Here is a 20,530-nt window from a genome sequence, read left to right as displayed (position 1 = left end):
GTCTTCAGCCTCTTTAACTATTCCTTTGATTGACGTAGTACCCAATTTCTCATAACAGCCTGGTAACTCTAGATGTGTATTGGCCATAGTTAAATAATCATCCCTGCTCATTATGACAATGTTGACATCTTTGTCGGCTTGCTTAATTATAATCTGAGTGTCTTCTTTTAGTCACTCTAACACTTGTCTTTCCACTTGCGTGAGGTTTTGTTGGCTTCTTCTTTTTTCTCTCTTTTTGGTCTATTACTTTGTGTATGTCTCGAGTGACCGCCTTCTGAAACCGATCAATAGCATTTTCTGACTAGTTGTGGACTAAAAGTGGAAATGTATCTTTTCTTTCTCTTTTTCCATGTACTATATATCTATCATGTTTCCCTCACTCCCCTACATTGTGACACATCGCTGGCCTGCCACTGGTCTGTGTATAATTCGAATTTAATTTTGTTTGTTTTTACATCATGATTGCTTTGTGGTGTTTAAAGCCCTGATGAAGGCCGCTGTTGAAAAGGTCGAAACACATGTTGGCTATGTCCTCAGGATGAATAGAAATTAAAGGAAATACTTAATGTACAATTTAAATGTGGTGTTTGTTTGTTCCTAAACTCTTATTGAGTATATATACTGTTTGATAACACAACTCAATAGGTGCTGGCGGATAGTGTAGAACTTATTAAACCTCATATTTGTAAGGCGTCTATGGGTTTAAAGCTTGCTTCTCATATGCAGCCTAGAAGTGCCAGGGTGTAAAGAAGTGAGTTGGATACTATTGGAACAACTGATTGTAAAAATGGTTAGCGCATTGGAGTGTAAGCCCACAGGTTAGATTAAACCTAATTAGATTGTGTGTGCAATGAAGAATGCACTTTGTTACAACCTCTCAGAAGGTGCGACCAAACACTCTTTATACAGCAAACAACCTGCATCAATTTAGTTGTTAGGTCTGTAGTTCAGGGCCATAACTCTTGAATAAAATTCAAGGGCTTGGGAAACTTCAATAAGGGGTAGACTAACGCCTGAGTTTATCACCCAATTTGAGGTTGCACTGGATAACCCCAATTATTTCCTTCAGGCCTAAATCAAAGGTTTTAACAGCACCAGGGAGAGCTGCCAACCAAAAAACACAAAAACCATGAAGGAAACTACATAATCCATGTACAATATAAATAAGGGCTCAAGGAAAGACACCAAATCTGCCCTGGATACTAAGGTGGGCATTCAATAAAAATATGACACTCGCCAGAATGTAGTTTTCCATACCAAACATGAGATACACCATACCCTGAAGTACTTGTAACAGAAACCACCTTGATTGACATAACCAAACAAGGATGTTTACTTTCTTTTTTTTTAAGACACACACTTTGCTTTTGCCAATACATACAGAGAAGGTGTTACTGGCACAGAATCTTTCAACGCCCCACGCTCACATTGAAGGCCGATCGGGCTAGATCTCAAAAGAAAAGTATTGTTGGCAATGGGAGTTGTCGTCCTCAATTTTACCAGCTTTGGGTTAGCAGAAGTAGTGGTGTCAACCACATATCCTTCTTTCAAATAACTTGCCCATCGCTACTAAACATTACATTGACATAAATATCCAATTCTTTAGCCACTTATTTCCAGAATTGTCTGGTAATGGTATAATTCGTAATTAATCCTCACAGGATCCTGAGCGCTCAAACTCTTGCGCCAGCTACTTGTCGGAGGGGAGTTTAATAAATCCAGGCAAAGTGAGAAGGATTAGCTTGCTGGCTACCTCAGGGCAGTTTCAAAGAAACCTGGTTGCACAAAAAGCCATTAATCCAGTTCCATATAGCATGCTGCAACTACAGGTTATGGCTGGGCCAGTCCAAAATTCAAAATGAGAACAATAAGAAAATAAAATCAATATTTAGAAATTGGAAATCAATAGGGCTACCACTAATCCCACTCATACATGTATGGATAAGACATGGGTCTGCAACCTTTGGATCATCATATGGTTTGGGCTACACCTCCCATCATCCCCATCCAGGATAGTCAATGGAGAGGGAAGGGACTTGCAGTCCAAAACATATAAAGAGACACAGGTTGCAGACCCCCAACCACATTGCCATTTCAAGAAAACATACCCAAATTGTTTCAGTCCTAGTAATAATCTGTTCTTGGACAAGCTTTTAGAGATCTTCACAGTTAAAGAGGAGAACTCCCATTTTGAAACTTATCTGAGTCCACGTGTTCCCTGAAGAGGTTAGCGGTGAGTGTGTGTAAATCACACAGGGACTTTTATAACCCTACCATATGTGGGCAAAAGACCCCTCCAACCCTATAAAAATAAAACCAGGTTTACTCTCCCTAGGTTGCAAATGGACATTTGCAAGATACAGCTTGTATATGCCACCTGGACAGTGCTTTAAATGGAAAAAAGGTGTGCAGGTACTTGCCAATCTAGGCTTTAAGTCTGGAAGGGTCTGAATGTCGCTCTAATGCCGGAGCGCAGCGTAGGCTCATTGACCCAGTTTTGTTAATCCCACACTATGTCTCACTCAATTTTCACAGTTCTCCCATTTGTCTAATTTTCTATGTGTGCCTCGCTGTTTGTGTCTCGTTCTGTATTTGTTTCCGTTTCTATGTGTCCCTCTCCCCACACTTCCACTTCAATCATGTTCTCACACTCTTTAACTCTCTGTATTTGTTTGAGCATGGCCTTTGCAGAACAACTAAGTTATGGGAGCCCCTCTACCGAGAACGAACATGGACAAATAACCCGTTCTATGGTTAGGTACCCACACAGGATCTACAACCCCGTTTTAGCTCACTGTACCTTTCACAGAGGAGACATTTCCATTTGCATATCAGTCTGGTCCCACCCACCTGGGCAGTCCAGCACCGAAATGCTTGGCAGTACTCCTCTGAACAAGAGTACCAACAGCAACCCCAGACGCGTGTTTCACCCTAGTCGGGCCTCATCAGTGAGGTGGCACTGTGCCTCTCTAAGGATAGTGCAGAATGCTGTGCTGAAACATATCAGTGATTCTAACCAAAATCTCACTATAATGGTTTACTATTAAGTCATTAACTTTAAATTTGATTTGTCAGCCTAATGCAACCATCTCTGAAAGACGCTCCGCAATCACAGATTGCCCTGTTTTGACACCAGTATGGTGATGTGCAAAAGATGGCAGGCTTTGAGAACTCTGAATGCACACTGAAATGAAATTATTTGCCAAGGATCACACACTTTGGTTAACCAGTCAATCTAGGATATTTTCACACATACCTTAAGTTTGTTGTTATGCAAAGAAAATTTGAATAGCCATTTTAAAGACGCAGCGACAAAATGCTCGTTCAGGGTGACCGCTAGAGATAGCAACGGTAGCAGGGACAGTTTGAAGCGGGGACAGCTATGATTTGCTCAATCAGCTGGATGTCCCTACCAAATTATGAAAGCGCTTACCCAAGCACACAGAACGCTAAACCCATAGTTCCCACTGCGAGTAGTGAGGAAATGCGCCAGTTAAACCAGGGTTATTGGGCACGGAAAACACACTTAAACAACATGGGTGTAGGAACAGCGGCACACTAAGAAGCACTTGGACAGTTTTTTTCTGTCAGGACGCAAACAATACTATTGGTCTCGGCCATAGGGGGCAAGGTCTATTTATTTCTTATTGCACTCCACAAAAGGCACCAATCTCACACCACCTGGACCCACTATGGAATATCCCAACCTTACTACTAAGTGGTTAACTATATTTTACAATAAGCAAAAGGACGGCAACAGCCAGTTCCTCCCCAAAGGGAGTATGCTAATACCTCCAAAGATGCACTCGAAAGACCAATCCATCATCTTGAGAGACCTACGAAAATGACACCGAACAAAAATCTGCCTGAAACTAAGGTATGTATAACTCGCACCACGTCCATGGACAAAAGCCGTAGGCACGGCTCGCCATGCATGCACTCTAGAATGCAGCTATGGCTATTAAAATCTGGTTTAGCAGCTCGCATAGCCGTCCACACTGAAACCCCTGATGTACCTCAACACTTCTGCCATTAGTATACAGCGACAACCTACGTGAAATAATTGGTCTAGCTGGGCACACATCAAATCTCCTGCACTAGCGCTCCATCCTAATCACCCAACAGCTCCCACCCAAGTGCTTGACCTCAGTGCTGCTTATTGGGGCCCAGCCAATCCTCCTAAGTCCTAACCTGGCAGAAGGCAGAAACGCTTCTTAAAGTTAACTCTTAGCATCTCTCATAAATGGATTTCGGTCCCCGAGGGCGTTCCAACCACAAAGGGCATTGAGGCCATACAAATGGGGATAGGTCGCTATATAAATGATGATTACAATATAACATGACTTCCTTATTTGTGTGTCAAACTAGCAGACTTCATCGACATCAACTTTGGATCAAAAAGGGAATTTTATTATTGCTCCTGTGTGGTTTTTAAGTCCGAAACATTTATCCCAGTTCCAATTACGTAAACATTTCAATATTAGAAAAGGCACTGCTAATAAAGAAAAGTAGCAAAAAAAGTAATTCTCCAAGCTCTGCAAATCAATACGTGCTCCATAAGAAAACTCCCAAGGGACCCCATGAGTAACAGGTACAGCCCAATATGTGAACTAGTGCTCTATTCCTAGTGTGCTGTCAGCTCTGGGGATGCATGTTTAGCTCTGCTTTTGTTCTGCAGTGTGGGTCTTGAAGGAGACATTATGGACACTGCGGGTGGGGGAGAGAGGAGGGAGAAAGCACAACCTTAACCAACAAAGGCTGCAGGAGCTTAGTCCTTTATTGCAATCCATTTAAATGAAATGCTTTAACTTTCACCTCACCATGTAGTTGAGTATCAGTACTGTCTTTTTGGCTTTGAGAAGTGCAGGTACTCAGTTTCTAAAAAATAAGAAGTGCAAGTACTGAGGGCTGGGTAGGACCGGCCCATTTAAAGCACTGCTTCTGGAGTCGTTTTGGGGAGACTAAGAACCTCATTTAACAATTTGATAGGCTCTACATGGACCAGCCCATGGAAGCAGCAAAAGGGGATACTGTAAGGGGAGATTCTTATACTTGGATAGTCCCTTACTTAGGTTGCCACAAGAATACAGAAAATCTGTAACCCTTTTTTTTTTACTCCACCCCCCACCCAATGATTTGGAAATACCGCTCTGACACGCTCAGAACGGTCTTTCTAAATCGAAATGTCACGCCCTGCCGCAAACGAGTGCGCACAGAGGCTGACTAAGATGGAAGACGCGGCCGAAGCGCGCGCGTGTGTGTGTGTGTGTGTGTGTGTGTGTGTGTGTCTGTGTGTGTATGTTGAGGGAGAACGAAGCCGGGTGGGGGCGGGGGATAAGTTATGTGTAAGGGTGTTTGAGTGGGTGTCCAGGAGGAGCATTTGTGTCATGGAAGTGTGTGTGTGTGTGTCTATGATGAGATTGGGGTTTAGGCTGTTGTATTTTGTCAGGAAGGGGGGAGAAGCAAAGGGACATTCGTCGGTGAAACCCCCATTTAAGGTCAGAGGGCAGGAGGTTGGGAAGTGGGGGGGTTAAACCCTTCCACCCAAAAAAATGATACAGAAACTCTATCCTCAAGAAGCACAGTGTACTCCGAATCATAACAACTAAAGAACATAGAAATCACATGGTCACTCTGTTCATGGAATACAAGAGGAAACCTGCATTTGCTCACTCAGCCCTCTAATGACCTTGAAAATATCCTTATCATATGTCTCCAAGAGACTTGGATCAGCGAACCGCCACCATGCGATGGGTTCCTGGCCTTTCTAAACCCTGCTATAACTAAAAAACAAGGAAGGCCAGCTTCAGGCCTACTTACATTGATCAAAACAACCCCTCAATGGAAAGTTGTGGCGAACGAAAATATCAACCCTTGGATCCAATTAACAATAATATCAACAATGATGAAAAATCCAAAGAAAAAAACTGAGGAAACAAAAATTGCTATTCTGAATCTATACTGGAATCCTGCAGCTATCACTACCGATGTATTCATCGATGATGTCTTCATCACTATCGATAATTTAATTGGAACCTACCACAACCTAGAAATAATCCTTTGCGGCGATCTCAACATCCACCTAATCGCACAAAATGGTACTCCACGACCTCCTGAGCAACTTTCACCTAAAGCAACAAGATGGATGAACGAAATATTGACGCGAGATATCACGCTCTTAAACCACTCAAGGAACAATTCTACTCCCTTCGTTCCAACCTGGGCTAAAGGTTCTGCAGTCGCAATCATTGATTATATATTTCTGTCACAAAATCTGCAAGAATCGGTCAGCTCAGCTCAAACGATAGTCTGTGAACAGTGATCACAACAAGCTAACAGCATATTCGCATCCTGTGATTAAACAAGAAACACTCATGAAAACACCTACATTTGAACTCGACGGAACGTCCTCGTGACTCCGAATTCCACAAACAGCGATATCATCATTACCTATGAAACTACTTGCCTCCACTAAGACAGATCTCTAAAAATTAATTACGAGTGGATCCTGCTTCCTTTCAAACAAACAGTCAAAAATTGCCCAAAAAGAAGTCACCTACACACATACAATTGTGAAATTGCAGAAAAAAAGAAGGTCCTTGCAAAATCGTTAAGACCCCTTAAGAAAAATAAAACAGAAAATAATACCCAGATCTCAAAATCGAAACAAGAATATAACAACTGGAAAAAATCGCAAAAATCCATCTTGCTGCAAATGGATGCGGAAACTATAATGAAAACATACCAATCAAATAACACAAGGGAACTCTGGAATTTATTGAACGACAACCCTCAAAAACAACAAAAGCTAACGGCCAACGTATCACAACAAACATGGATCACCCATTTTCCGACCATCTATGAGGACCGATCTCACCGATCAGCAGAAGATCCAATCAACAAACCAAAATGGACAGTATCTGTCCTGCATGATAACCTCTTATCCATGATCAATAAGCTTAATTCATCAAGAGCTCCTGGTCCTGATGGCCTAACAAACGCTGTACTAAAACAAGATCCCTCGGCATAGGCAAACTTTATGTCAGATAATTGAGATTATAAATACACACAACCAAATCCCAACAACATGGAGAACGGCAACAATAGTCCCGATTCACAAACTGGGACCCCGCGATTTACCACAGAACTTCCACCCAATTGCTCTCTTGGACCCTCTTGGAAAACCTTTTGCAACAGCACTTCTGCGACATCTCACTTCTTGGGCTACTTGTAACGGACGATTCTCAACACGACAGAAAGGTTTCACTCCGAATGTCGGTACGAACATCAACCTATTAATATTACATCTCATCAAATACGAAGCAATCAACAATAAGAACACGATCTATGCAGCATTCATCGACCTAAAGATGGCCTTTGACGCCATACCACAACAAAAGCTCTGGACAAAACTTAAAACACGGAATTGTCCTTCAAACATTTTGGAACCAATCATTTTACTTTACTCACAAACCTCAATAAAAGTGAGACTGACAAAACAAGGTTTGACTACCAACCCAATACACACATCTAACAGCCTAAAGCAAGATTGCCCTTTAGCAGCAACTCTTTATAACCTCTTTACATCAGATATTGAACAACATTTGTCAAGCATTCAAACTAATCCACTGAAAATAAATTCAATACCAGTACCTCTTATGGCATATGCAGATGATATCATCCTGCTTGACAAAACTCCTTCCGGACTACAGGCTGCTTTGACATCACTCAGCAACTACATGAATGAAAATGAATTAACAATTAACATCTCTAAAACAAAGACCATGCAGCTAACGAAACCACAATCAAATTCAAAACAACAACCTTATTTTATCATCAATGGACTACGATTAGAAAATGTCACAACCTTCAAATACCTAGGCATACTAATCAATCAATCAAAGACCGAACCACAATGGCTGGACAAAGTAGAACAAAAGGCTCAAACACTGGCACGGCAAGGATGCATTCTCCACAGGAAATATGGGAGATTTTCATTTAAACCGATCATTGCGTACTACCGGCAAAAATATATTCCGATAATAACATACGGAACTGAAGCAATGATGAACACAGAAAAAGTAAACTGGGCGAAATTCAAGTCAATCTTCTGGCGCAAGATACTATCTCTTTCGCATTCATATCCAATGCCGAGACTACGATATGAACTAGCAACACAATCCATCGGATCTATCGTATGCTGGAAACGACTAGATAGCTACCGCAAAATACTATCGGACGCCAAAACCCCTGCTATTCAAATCCTGAAAACCCAAATAAACACCTTTAACACCACGGTGTTAGAAAAATGGAAAAAATCTATTACTAAAGAAATGGAGCAGGAAGAGATTTCAGAGGAACTCTTAATCATGCGCCCCCAACATGCCAAAACCAAACTGCTACAGAACGACTGGATCAAAACCATCCAACAGAAAAACACCTACAAACAAACGCTCCAATGTAACAAAGACAACAGAAAAATACATGAACCACAGCCGTACCTGCTATTATTTCCTGATCAAACCATCAGATCAACATTTATAAGAATCCGGCTGAACATCTTACCAACAAAATTCTACCTTGCCATAACACGACAAATCTCGAAGGAATAAAATTTCTGTCACTTCTGCAAAATTGAAACCACACCGGAAACGCAACCAATTTGGCTCTTACTTTGATCTGGCTACACAACAAATGAACACAGAAGAAAGATGGGCGACCATTCTCAGTGGAACCAACAACAAATACATATATACAATCACCCTCTTTCTGTCCAGTATCCTTGATCTAAACGGGGAAAAAACGTTGAACTATACCAGAGCCTGGTTGTCATCCTTCTCTCTTTTTATTATTATTTTTTTTTTTATTTCTCTCACACCACTCTTTTTAATTTTCTTATTACCCCACATAACTTTCACAACGATGGAAAAGTTTGAGAAACAAACTAAAACATCCAAAAAAAACCAACAAAAAAAAAAGAGATATGGTGAATATTGAGGGCTGCACCCAATCGGCTGAACATCTTTCTTTTTTATGTGAAGCCTTTAATATTCAACAATATCACTGTTACATATTCTGTCCACTTTGTCTGTGTTGCCTTGGTCTTTTGGAGTTGGGCTTCAATCTGGGAATTTAGCAGGCTTACATAGGCATTTTAAGGATGTGTATTTTTTTGGCAACATTTCCCCCTTCAAATTCTTGTGCCTTTAAGAGACATGGTACCAGACACATTGTGTCAATGGTTTGACAAGATCAAACGTGTAGCAGCCGTGAAGAGAGGGCTACAGACTACAGGCCTCAAAATGTGCCCTCAACTCTATTGATTGGCAGGTGATCAATGACTCTTGGTGATTAAGGAATTATGTGCTATGTGCATGTGGAAAATGTAGGTGGCAAGTGACATTTTATGACTGGCTAGTAGCTTGCACCTTACATTGTTTACTCCTGATACACACCTGTTAGGAAAGATTTAATAATTGAATGTAATTTTCCCTCTATGTGTCAACCCCCAAATTTTTGCTACTGTTTAAACACAGTTGACTGGCTTTGCCAGAGAAGCACAGCCCTCAGCTGCACTCCTCTGGGATTTCACTCACTTTTTATGGGGAAACTGACATGCCCTTAAGACAGTCAGTACTGGGAGACTTTGTTTCCCATAGTCCTTTCCTCATGTTGCAGCTTCTGTGCAACATGTAACACGTTTGCAATGTATCTTACAATACAGCACACTTGGGTCTCTAGTCGTTTTCAAAGGCCGTAGAAACTCTTGATGGACTTTTTATGAACTGTGCAGATGTGTCATGCAGAGGACTGGTGGCAGCTATCTTTTCGCATTATTTTTAACCCTTTCGTGCCATGTTAACCGCGTTAACCGCGTTTGGCACGACTAGGTGGCCTGGCTCCAAAATGGCCATGCCACGAGGTTCTTTGTCCTGTCCTTTGGCCATCTTGCCCCTTCACCTTCCCCAGGTCGAGTTGAGCCGGTTCAGTCCTTATTTGGTCATGCACTTTCCCGCGAATCCCAATGCTTTTGCGGGCTTCTGCATGCCTTGTGTGTGTGCCTCCAGGATGTGGGCTGGGATGTCTGATCCCAATACACATCCTGGGTGCCAGAGAGTCTGGAATGCCCTGAATGCCTGGGACCACTGTGGTCCGTGATTGGTCCATGTATGGAGTGTGTGGTTGTGAGCAGATCTCCCATTGGGTCCTCCCCGTTTTGGCGCAAAGGGAACTTTGGGTAAGAGGAGGCTGAAAACACCACTACCAGGTCGATCTCCTGAGTTCACACCGAACAAAGGATAGGAGCCAAGTATACTGCCACAAGAAGCCGAGTCGAGGGACCGCTGGTGACCCGCTGGAAGGTTTGGCACCCTGAGCCCGCTGTCGTCCTGTGGGACCCCTCTGCCTATGGTTGTCCTAAAAGGTCTGCGAAGACGCGTCGACCCATTAGTATAGTGGGACCAACTATTCTCGGCACCCACATCAAACCCTGCAAGTAAGCCTTCTCGGAAGTGTCCCTGGGCCAACCAGTGGGCTGACAAGCTTACGCAGGACCTTTGCTCTGTCTCCGCCGTTGTTTCGAGGAGGCCCTTGAAACTTGGTATACTGCTAGCTCTGTGTCCCCGGCACCCTCAAACCGAATTTCGTACACTTGGCGTTACCAGGTCTGAAGTGAGATGAGTGCGCCAGGACCGGAGTAAACGCGGTTACCGTGTTGCCCTGCCGTGGCAACGACCTGTGCAAGTTCGCTGCATTTGTGACCCTCTTGCCCCTGAATCCTGCTGCAGTGAAACTGGGCCAGTTCCTCCACCCTGAGCGGAGAAATCGCCACTGTCCCGTTTGGGAATCATCGCTGTATCTTGGGAACTACAAGGTGCCGAGACGTCCTTTTTGCCGCATTCGAACCTGCCAGCGAAGTGGACTGTACTGGCGAAGTTTGGGTCTGCCTGCCTCGGGGACCGGTGAGTAGTCCTTACCCCAACCGGTGGCCCCTAGCGCAGGAGCCCATTTTTACACACAAGTGGCCCCTGAGGGCCCCTTTCATTTCTACAGCTATTGCGAAATAGCGACTCCATCAGGCACTCTCAAACTGTCTCTGCCCTCAAGTGGAGGTCCATCGTGAATAGTGGGAACTTGTTCTGCATCGCATCATCCACCTTCCTGAGCTGCTAGAGACCCTTGAAGAGATCCTATCCTGCCCATAGGCACAAGCCCGTGCATGTACTATTGAGCACAAGGCACCTCTCTTCTTAGGGCTTGGACTATCTCTTAGGTGTATTATTGATGTGGAACTAGGTCTAAAGATTACCTGCACTGCCTGTTTTCTTCCCCTCTAGGTTGTCAACACATTTCGTGCGTTTAACCCTTTAGACCCCATTGGTCTTGTATATATATTGTATTGAGTGTGATGTATTGGTTTACTTAGTGTTGCTGTGATTCTTTGCTGTGGTCTATGTTAAAAAGGCCTTGTAATAAATGTGTCTATATTTTTAATATAACAACTCCCTGGAGTAATTTGTAAGTGTCCTTGCTTTGTATGCTAAATGAGGTCTTTCAGTCACCCTCACCCCTCCTGAGACTTAGTCTTGACCGCCTGCCATAGCTACCCTGATTGGTCTGGCTTGTCCAGAGGTTACCCTGTTCCAAGAAACTAGGCTGGCCTTCTGAACCTGTGCTACTCCAGAACAGAGTTCAGAAATCCTTCTTAACAACACCACGTCACAAACTTAAATTGTTATACTGGTAACAAGTTTGTTGGTTGATTTTATGTACTAAGCCTCAAGGAAGCACCAAACAGTGTGTGACACGTATCAGCTTATATTTTCGAAATATAAGAGGAATTAATATTACAGGACCTGCGGTAGAGGCCCTGTGGTTACGGTTTCATTGCTCAACCCATCGTAAGGGCATTTATTGGATGGCTTATAACATTGTCACCGCTCGATGAATCCTCACCAAACTTTGCAAAAAAAAAGTATATGGCCATCTCCGAATGATTTTGCAAAGTTTGGTGCGGTTTCGTCAACGTGGAAAAGTTATGGGGGGGGGGGGAGTCACAAAACATTTGAAATCCTCATAGACATTCATTGAAATTAAAATGTGCTCACGCCTAAAGCCTAAACCACTGGAAGGATTTGCACCAAATTTGCACTAGAAGGAGCGGCCTGGCCCCAAATGCGTGAAAACCGTCCAGGTAAAATATGTAGTGATTTCTGCGTCCGGTCCGTTGACTCACTTCTGTATTCGGTATCCGCTGACACCTCTGGACAAATCAGAGAGCAGCGTAACGTTTGCGGACATTGTACGTGCCTGCTGATTGCGCCCTTAAAAACGTGAGGTGCATCAAAACTTCTGAAACGGATGCCATGTTGGATTTGCGAACTACACCTGTAGTCTGCAGACATCATGGTAAAAACATATTAAACACAACTTTACACTTGTCAAACCAATGAAATGTGAGAAACCAAAGGGTACTTTTCATCCAGGTGACCAGGACACAGCCATTGCGTTTGGATCCAGTTCCTAGGGATGGACCAGTGCGGGGGGATCACCTGCGTGAGGGGTTTTCGGTAGTGTGGGTGAAATAGCCGATGGTGAGATGCAGTATTCCCCCCCTCTTTTGTTCATCTACCACATCCTAATATTTTAGGATTTACCGAAGTCCCATTCTCGGCCCCCTTTTTTGCACAAACACTGGGCCCAGGAAGAGGGTGACTAAGGGTAACCATACTAACTCTATCACATCGTACTGGACATGTCCCGTTAATCGGGTCAAGCAAAGTCAGGCACTGTGTATACACCTGATACCAATTGGCTCTCATCACATTAATGAAAGACAACACCTAAAGAGACGCTCTGAGCAAGGTGGAACACGAGAACGAGCAGCACTTCCAGGAGGAAGGCACACCTACTGAAGCATAGCAATAGACTAAGGGACGAGAGTAGCGGGCCGAAAACCCCAAAGTTTCCCTATTGGTAGTCGTTGCCTCAGACAGGCTGTGAAAGACACATGGAGAAGGCCAGATCCCACAAGTGAAGATGGCATTCTGTTTCAAGGATGCCAGCAACCCTCCTGGGTGAACGGCAGAGTTGGGGAGTTGAGGGCAAGCCTGTGGTAACCTTGACTCAAAAATCGGAAAGCGCCAAACAAGAAAGAAGTACACAGCCGGTGAGTTGGCAAGTGACCGGAGGGACCGGTGTGTGTTAAAGTGAATGAAGTAGCAACATCACATCACAAGTGAAGGCTGCACGCGTGTGGATGAAACGTGAACAAAGGCAGACCCTTGAATGAACTTTAAAGTGAAATACGGCTGCAAGATAAGCGATACTAAGTAACAGAGTGGTCCAATGAAAGGAAGTAGCCCATTTGAAAGTCTCCATGAAAGGTGCGTTGTTTAAAGCCAAAGAGCGAACAAACAGCAAGAGTGAATGTAAATAGTGGAGGTTGAGTTGGAGTGGTCCTGCGGTGGTCAGTAACCAAAATCCACGCGCATTCAAAAGACTTCGACAACCGAAAGTGGTCCGAGGGAGACCCGAAATGCATTAAGCTTGGGGAAGCAACTTTGTGTGAACTGTATCATGAGAGTTCTGAGCCCGGCAGAGGGGGGACCTTTTGTGAACGTTTTGGTTGAAACATTATTTTGAAAGCCAGAGAGAGGATCTTTAAAATGTGGAATGCCAGCCGGTCCTCGATCCACGGTGGTGTACTGTGTTGAAAGCTGAGCCAGAATGTTTCATCCTGCTTACAAGGATCGCCTTACCTTGTGAGGCCTAACGTGGGGAGGAGAGCTGGTTCAGTCACATTATCATTTGAACACAGACTTTTCCTTTTGCATACATTTTCTCCTTTTTACACTTATTGTACAAGAGCTGGGACCAGGCATTAGGTTTTTGTTAGTATTAGGCCATTTCGATTTGACAGACTCCATTAGGACTGTTTTGTTCATTGTTTGATGGTCGAGACTACTCCCATCTTAGTTATGGGGCAGAATAGGAGTTTCTCCAACCCCAACAGTATCAATAAAGGTTTTGCAAATTGAATCCATTGTGTCAGCGTCAATACTTGTGATACCATGCCTTCTCTACAGAAACAATCTCTGGGGAGGTGAGAGGTAATGAGGATGGGATTGGAAATGTTCAGAAAAAGCCACTAATCTGGTGTTTTTTTCTTGTCCAAAGTCTGCTAACATCTCAGATATTCGGGGACATTGCTGGGATGCTTGTGAACTTGACAAAAGGTCAAGGACATCCATGGACATTTCTGCATTATAGGGTCGGTGAAGAGCAGTTTTTGGATAGCTTATAACTTTGGCACCATTCAATGAAACTGCATGAAATCTTGCAATATCGTTTTAGACCTAACATCGAATTGCAATGTTTGGTGATGTTTCGCAAAGTGGGGGCAAAATTAGAGGCGGCTATAAATTTACTGCCGTTTGATGAATCTGCTTACAAGTTTGCAAATGGATTTTAGACCCAACTTTGAAAGTTTTTGCAAAGTTTAGTGGAATTTTGTCAAGAGTGGGCAAAATGAGTGAGAGTCTCAAAATGTTTAGATGGCTTATAACTTTGGTGCTGTTAGACGAATCTGCACGACAGTTTGCAAAAAGGTGATAGACCCAACCTTGAATGTTTGTGCAAAGTTATAATGGATTTGGTCAAGCGGGGGCTAGGTTATATTACAGATTTGCAGCAAACTTGTGCGAGGCGCATTGGCAAGGACCCGAAATCATGGTTTCGCAAATGTGTCTGTGTTTTATTTTTTGAAAAGTGTCATAATATAGGTACATAAAATAGTGCTATAACTTTGGTGACAGAGGTATAGCCTGTGGCCATGGCCACCAGGTAACGGCAATGGGGTCAAAGTGGGCATGGCCACTAGGGACTGGCTATGAGGTCAAGGTTTTCAAAATCGTGATAGGTTTGAATGGGGAAAAAACGATTCTATTTGCGGTTACATCCCGAAGTGCTGGACGGGATTGCAGCAAACTTGCGCAAGGAGGATCAGCAAGTTTCTGAAAACATGGTTTTGCATATCTGTCCTGTGCTTTTTGCTTTTTCCAATGTGTCAAAATGTAAGTACAAAAAATTGTAATATACCTTTGGTGCCTAGGCAGTGGGCCTGGCCCTCGGCAAGGACAAATATCTACTCTGATTTGCCTATTGAGGCATGCAGCATGGCCAAATCCCAGGCCCCATGGATTGTGGAGAGTGGGCATGGCTGCAAGCCATGAGCACTGGCCATTGGTCACATAATGATGGTATAGTGGGCACTGAAATAGAGTGCAGGATAGGTGCAGTGGATAACGGTGGTGGTTTGGTGGGGCTGGGGACTTGTTCGAGCCTCATGCCCAAGGCAATTCAACCATGACTTGCATCGTCAGCATGCGCTGCTGATAACCAAACACATCAGTATGCATTGCAAAAAAAGTTTGTTAAAGGAGGTTTATACTTTTCATATATGTTAAAAGAGGTATTATTAATAACTTATATACAGTGAATAAACATCATGAAACCTTTCACTAATAAAAACCGATGAAATGCACAGAAAAAACATTAAAGGGACGTTATGGTTAAGCTGCACTAACAAAAACCTATCAAATTCAGAGAAAAAACTTTGTTGAAGGGACATTACGGTTAGAAGTAAAATCGAAAATCCCAAGAAATTCACTGGTTATGGTAAGCTATGCAACCATTACTCTTGCCACCACCATACCATGCACTGCTAAGACTAACACCCAGGACATTTGTGGTTTTGTGAGCAGGATTCTTGTCAATTTGAAGTAAGGTATAAAAAGTCGGCTTGGCAATACCAGGTGATCTGTGTTCCTTTCTCAGACTACTTTACTTCTCCTAACATTTGATCCAAAACCCAGTGTTAAATATGCTCTACATGAAGATATGCTGACATTTCTGATTTTAAATGATTTAAACTACTCTTAATCCTTTTTTCTATTGAATTAGTAATGATGGTACTTTAATTTACAGCCACTCTACAGATTTTGAAGTCCATAGAAACTGGCTTGCCATTACCCATAGCCTACCAGTGTCACAGTGGTACTATGAAGTAAGTATTCTTTTATTTACAAATAAACATACACTCGTGTTAAGTATGCCTAATTGATGTATTATTTCTATTTGCCAAAAAAGGATGGGCCCTTTGTTTCGACTTCTCATAAAGCAACCCCTTGATTTGATTTGTTTTTAGATTTGTATCATAGGTGGTGCTTTAGCACGTGGCTTCATCCTGCTACAGGTCCTGCGCTCATACTAGCTGTCCCAGACTATAATATCTTCAGAACTGACAGAACCATCAAGAGAGGTAGTGGGGTAGCTATTATTGCCAAAAACGAACTTGCTATCAGAGAAAGTACGAGTACACCTTTCCCCTCTGGGGAACTACTTACTGTAAAACTCCCTCTCTCAGCAGAGAGGACACGACTCATCCACATTCTATACAGACCTCCTGGTCAGTTATCTTCTTTTGAGGAAGACATCACAGACCTCCTCACACAAAGGACCAAACCTGGATCACAAATCCTGTTACTAGGCGACTTGAATCTTGGCCTTTTGGACAACTCAGACACCATTGCCTTGGCCATCCAAAACACGATATCAGAACTAGGCTTCACACTGCGCATATCTGACCCTACACACTGCAAAGGCAGAATTTTAGATTGGATAGCAGATTTCAACTGCAATATGAAAATCCTATCCAACTCCCCATGTGCTTTGTCAGATCACAATGTTATCTCCTTCGAAATCAATGACTCTAAACAAGCAACACCTAAGAACCTCCAAGCACCACCAGTAATCACCCGAAATTACTGTTTTATCACATTAGAAAGCATACCTCTCCTACACAAACCCATCACCCACTAACAGCTTGCGCCTGACATAGATCCATCTATAATGGTTGACCTCCTCAACCAGAACCTACTTAAGGCCCTCAACCATTTATCTCCACTTATACTCAATAAATGGTTCTCTTCTGAGCTTCAAACCTTACGTAAAGCTAAAAGAGTCGCAGAGTTGTTTTGGAAAAAAACTTCCAAACAAGGACAAGTTCATAAATGCATCTACAGTATATAAAACTGCTATATTGCAAACTAAAACGGAAAACTACAACAATAGAATCCTCAATGCCAAATCCAGCTCCAATGAGCTTTTCAACATCCTCAAAGAACTGGAAACTCCCATCTCCCCCAGACTCTTGTAATAAGGATGCCCTTTGGTGTACAAACATTCAAAAGGCACTACTCTACAAAATAGCACTGCTGCAATCTAAAATTGAAGCAAAAAAATCCAGCTTTGCGACCACGGCCAAACATGATAACTTAAACTATATACTGCCTACTCCAAGCACCAGATGCCAAGGAGACATCTGCCCAGCTTCAATAATTAAAGAAGGGGCAAAGAATGTGCCCCTCTCATCACATCCTTCGTAAACTCTTTTGCATCCTGCACCGTTCCTAAAAATTTCAGACGCCTGGCTTATGCCACTTATCAAAAAACCTAACCTTGACCCCAATATCCCTACCAACTTCAGACCAATCACTACAGTGCCCTTTCGCCTAAAAATCCTAGACAAGGCAGCATATGTCCAGATTCAAAATCATCTTGAGACCAAGAACCTCTTAGGCCTCAGTCAATCTGGTTTTAGACCAAGTGTCATGATGCTTACCCCCGGGCATCCGGATCGAGTCCATCAGCCCCGGGAGCAGGCATCCAGATACTTGTTAAAACCCCAGCAGCCCCGGCTGGGGGCTGTTTGGGTTCAGTCCTGGCACCCTAAGCGCCAGGCTCATCTTAGAAACCAGTCCTGGCGCCATTGGCGCCAGGCTCATAGACATTACTTACCTCATGCAGACCATGCTGCAAATGAATCCAAGCCAACGTGAGGCCTGGATGGGACTATTTTTTACTGGGTGTGGTTCTGGGGAACTTCTTACCTGGAACTACTTGGAGGCTATTTAAACCACGCCCGAACAGCAGCACACGCTTCGCGTTATTCTGCATCCTGCAGCGTAACGCTCACCGTGCCTGCACGTCAGCATCCAGTCTTCTGCCACGCCCGCCTCGAATCCGGAGCTCCTAGAAAAAGGGGGAAAAAGAACAAAAGGTTAGATCACGGACATTATTTTAATTCCTTACCTGATTCCGGATCCAGCACGTCTCCGAGCCTGGAAAGGACATTATTCCAGCACGCGTTGCATCGCCAGCAGCAGCGCTGCGTTATACTCACCAGTCCACAGCATCTTTCGATTCGGCGCTGCCTCCATCATTTTCTTCGTCGAACTCCAGCACCTGGGGGAAAACAAAAGAAACAACAAGGTGAGCCAAGAGAGCCAACAAATACAATCTCTTACCACCATAGGCTTACCTGATTTACCACCGGAGGCATTGCCCTTTAATACGCCTCATCTTCATATTCCGCACCTATAAAGGGAGAGAAAACAACAAGTTAAACTCATGCAACTTTTACCGGACAGTGTTGGGTAATACAGACTCTTACCTGAACGCCATCAGCTGCCTCCAGGCAACATTCTTTTGAACCAGCTGCAATTCAACAAGGGAATGGAACAAGAGTGAACATCGGACATATTGAACTCTTTGAACTTTATAAACCCCGGAGTCAATATTCCTCCAGTACCTTCAAACCAGTGAAGTAATTGGTATCTACGTGCCCCTGCATGCCATGCAGGATGGAGAGCTCATCATTTAAAACATAAGGTGAGGTTACTAAAAGGGGATATCGGAGGTGACAAGTGGGGAGAACGAGAACAGTGGGAGGGGGCCATCACTAAAATCCACGGGTGGCTAAATCCCTTTCTCCACTTGCAGGAGAATACTTCTACGGATCAAGCAGATGAGATTAGGCGGGCCAGTCCAGACAGTCATCTCGGCACTACGCATCACGTTGGTGGAGACCGCAGCTGTCCGGGTCCGATCGACGCCCCTGTGGGGACCAGGTGAGCGTAACACCAAGACACAGGACAGAAACAGCCCTCTTGGATCTGAAAATCCAGATGGATGAGGCTAGGGACAAAGGAAAGCGCTACTCCTCCTACTGGACCTCTCGGCAGCGTTGACCACAACATCCTACCTAACCACCTTATAACATCTGCCTCCTTCTCCACCAAAGCTGCAGCATGGGTCAACTCCTTCCTGTCCGATAGATCTGTGGGATATTTTTACCCATGCCAATGCGCTCCACTACATCCCTTTGCCAATGGGGGAAAGAAATTGACAAAAATGGATGCGATAACACCTGTGCGCGCTAAATCTGCAAAACTGTGCATAGTTCATAAATCACAAAAGGCTGCAGACCCCTGCCACGCACAGTCAAAGTTGGTGTCAAAACAGGACTCTCTGCAGGAGAATGCCAGTGGGTGCTGTTACCTGTCTCATGAAGCAAGGCCACAGAAGTGGGCTAACATCTGAAAATGCCTTTAAAATGCAGTTTTCCAAATCAATTGCAACCTTCAAAGTGCAGTTTTGGTGCTAAATTCGGTCATTCTCCAAGTGAACTATTGAAATGAAGTGTGCTGAAACCACAGATCATCCAGTGCAGTCAGAAGAAACCGGGCCTCACTGACTGAGAGCAACTAAGAAATGTATTTTATGCAAAATAAATCCCAGCACTCAAAGACAGGATAATGCTGAGTTGAATGTGTGTGCTGCATAAGAAAATAAGATGTAAAAACCCTGTTTAAATGTGTATCTTTTTCCTGAAGAAATTGCAAAATTAGCCTGTGTAAAGCATGTTTGTGAAGGGCTTAATTCTTCTAAATGTTCAAATCCCTTGTAAACTGTGTTTAGTTGTATATGTTTTCAATGAAGGTCCTTAAAATGAATTTTAAAGTAACCCAGTTTGGAGTAACTGGTTAATTCTGACTTGACAAGGTCCAGCCTGAGAAAAATGACACTTCATGTTGACATTAAGCTGCTCCCAGGAAGGCCTAATGGGTGCTGGAGGTTCCTGCATATTTAGAACAAAGACCTCATTAGCCATGCGTCTTTGGCTGACCCAAGGACAAAGGAAGGCTTGGACACCCATCCTCCCAAAGGATGGGCAGGATGTGGAGGAGGTTTCTCAGTGAACTTCAAAGGACTGGCCCTTTGCTCACTTGGGAAGTAAGAAAAGAAAACCTGGCATGGAGTTTGAATGGAAATTTCTTATTTTGCCACAGAACTTTATGGCATTTAACATTCCAGCCAAATTAAGTAGACTAGTGAAAATACATACTTATAAATCTGAACTCATGCTAGACATTTGAAGATTTAGTAGGAGTTCTTACTACATAAGGAACCAAAGTTACACCAAAACATTGATTGTGGCAAAACTATTGCAAATATGATATTGTATACCCATGTTTCTAGGGGTCATCGCCCAGATATGCATTGAATTAGAAATTATTAGGCCAAACCGTTATGATTAAAATTGATAAAATTCCACAGAATGACAAAGACGGCTCTTACAGAGATGGGAATTGGACACCAGAATAACCCATCAAATATGCAATGTGTG

General features: G+C 43.4%; 1 protein-coding gene across 4 annotated transcripts in view; it reads left to right on the top strand.

Moving 5' to 3' along the window:
* Positions 1 to 20,530, top strand: part of ALG8 (ALG8 alpha-1,3-glucosyltransferase) — a 496,629-nt gene that overhangs the window by 30,705 nt on the left and 445,394 nt on the right. For all 4 annotated transcript variants that reach the window (XM_069639932.1, XM_069639934.1, XM_069639935.1 and 1 more), the window contains one exon: positions 15,988 to 16,066. In XM_069639932.1, coding sequence (XP_069496033.1) covers positions 15,988 to 16,066 — 79 coding nt within the window. The remainder of the gene's footprint in view (positions 1 to 15,987; positions 16,067 to 20,530) is intronic.

Source organism: Ambystoma mexicanum, chromosome 7q (genome assembly GCF_040938575.1).
Source record: "Ambystoma mexicanum isolate Mex_15411 chromosome 7q, UKY_AmexF1_1, whole genome shotgun sequence".
Classification (NCBI taxonomy): Eukaryota; Metazoa; Chordata; class Amphibia; order Caudata; family Ambystomatidae; genus Ambystoma; species Ambystoma mexicanum.
Note: the sequence above shows the minus strand (reverse complement) of the source record. Positions and strands in the feature narration are given on the sequence as shown.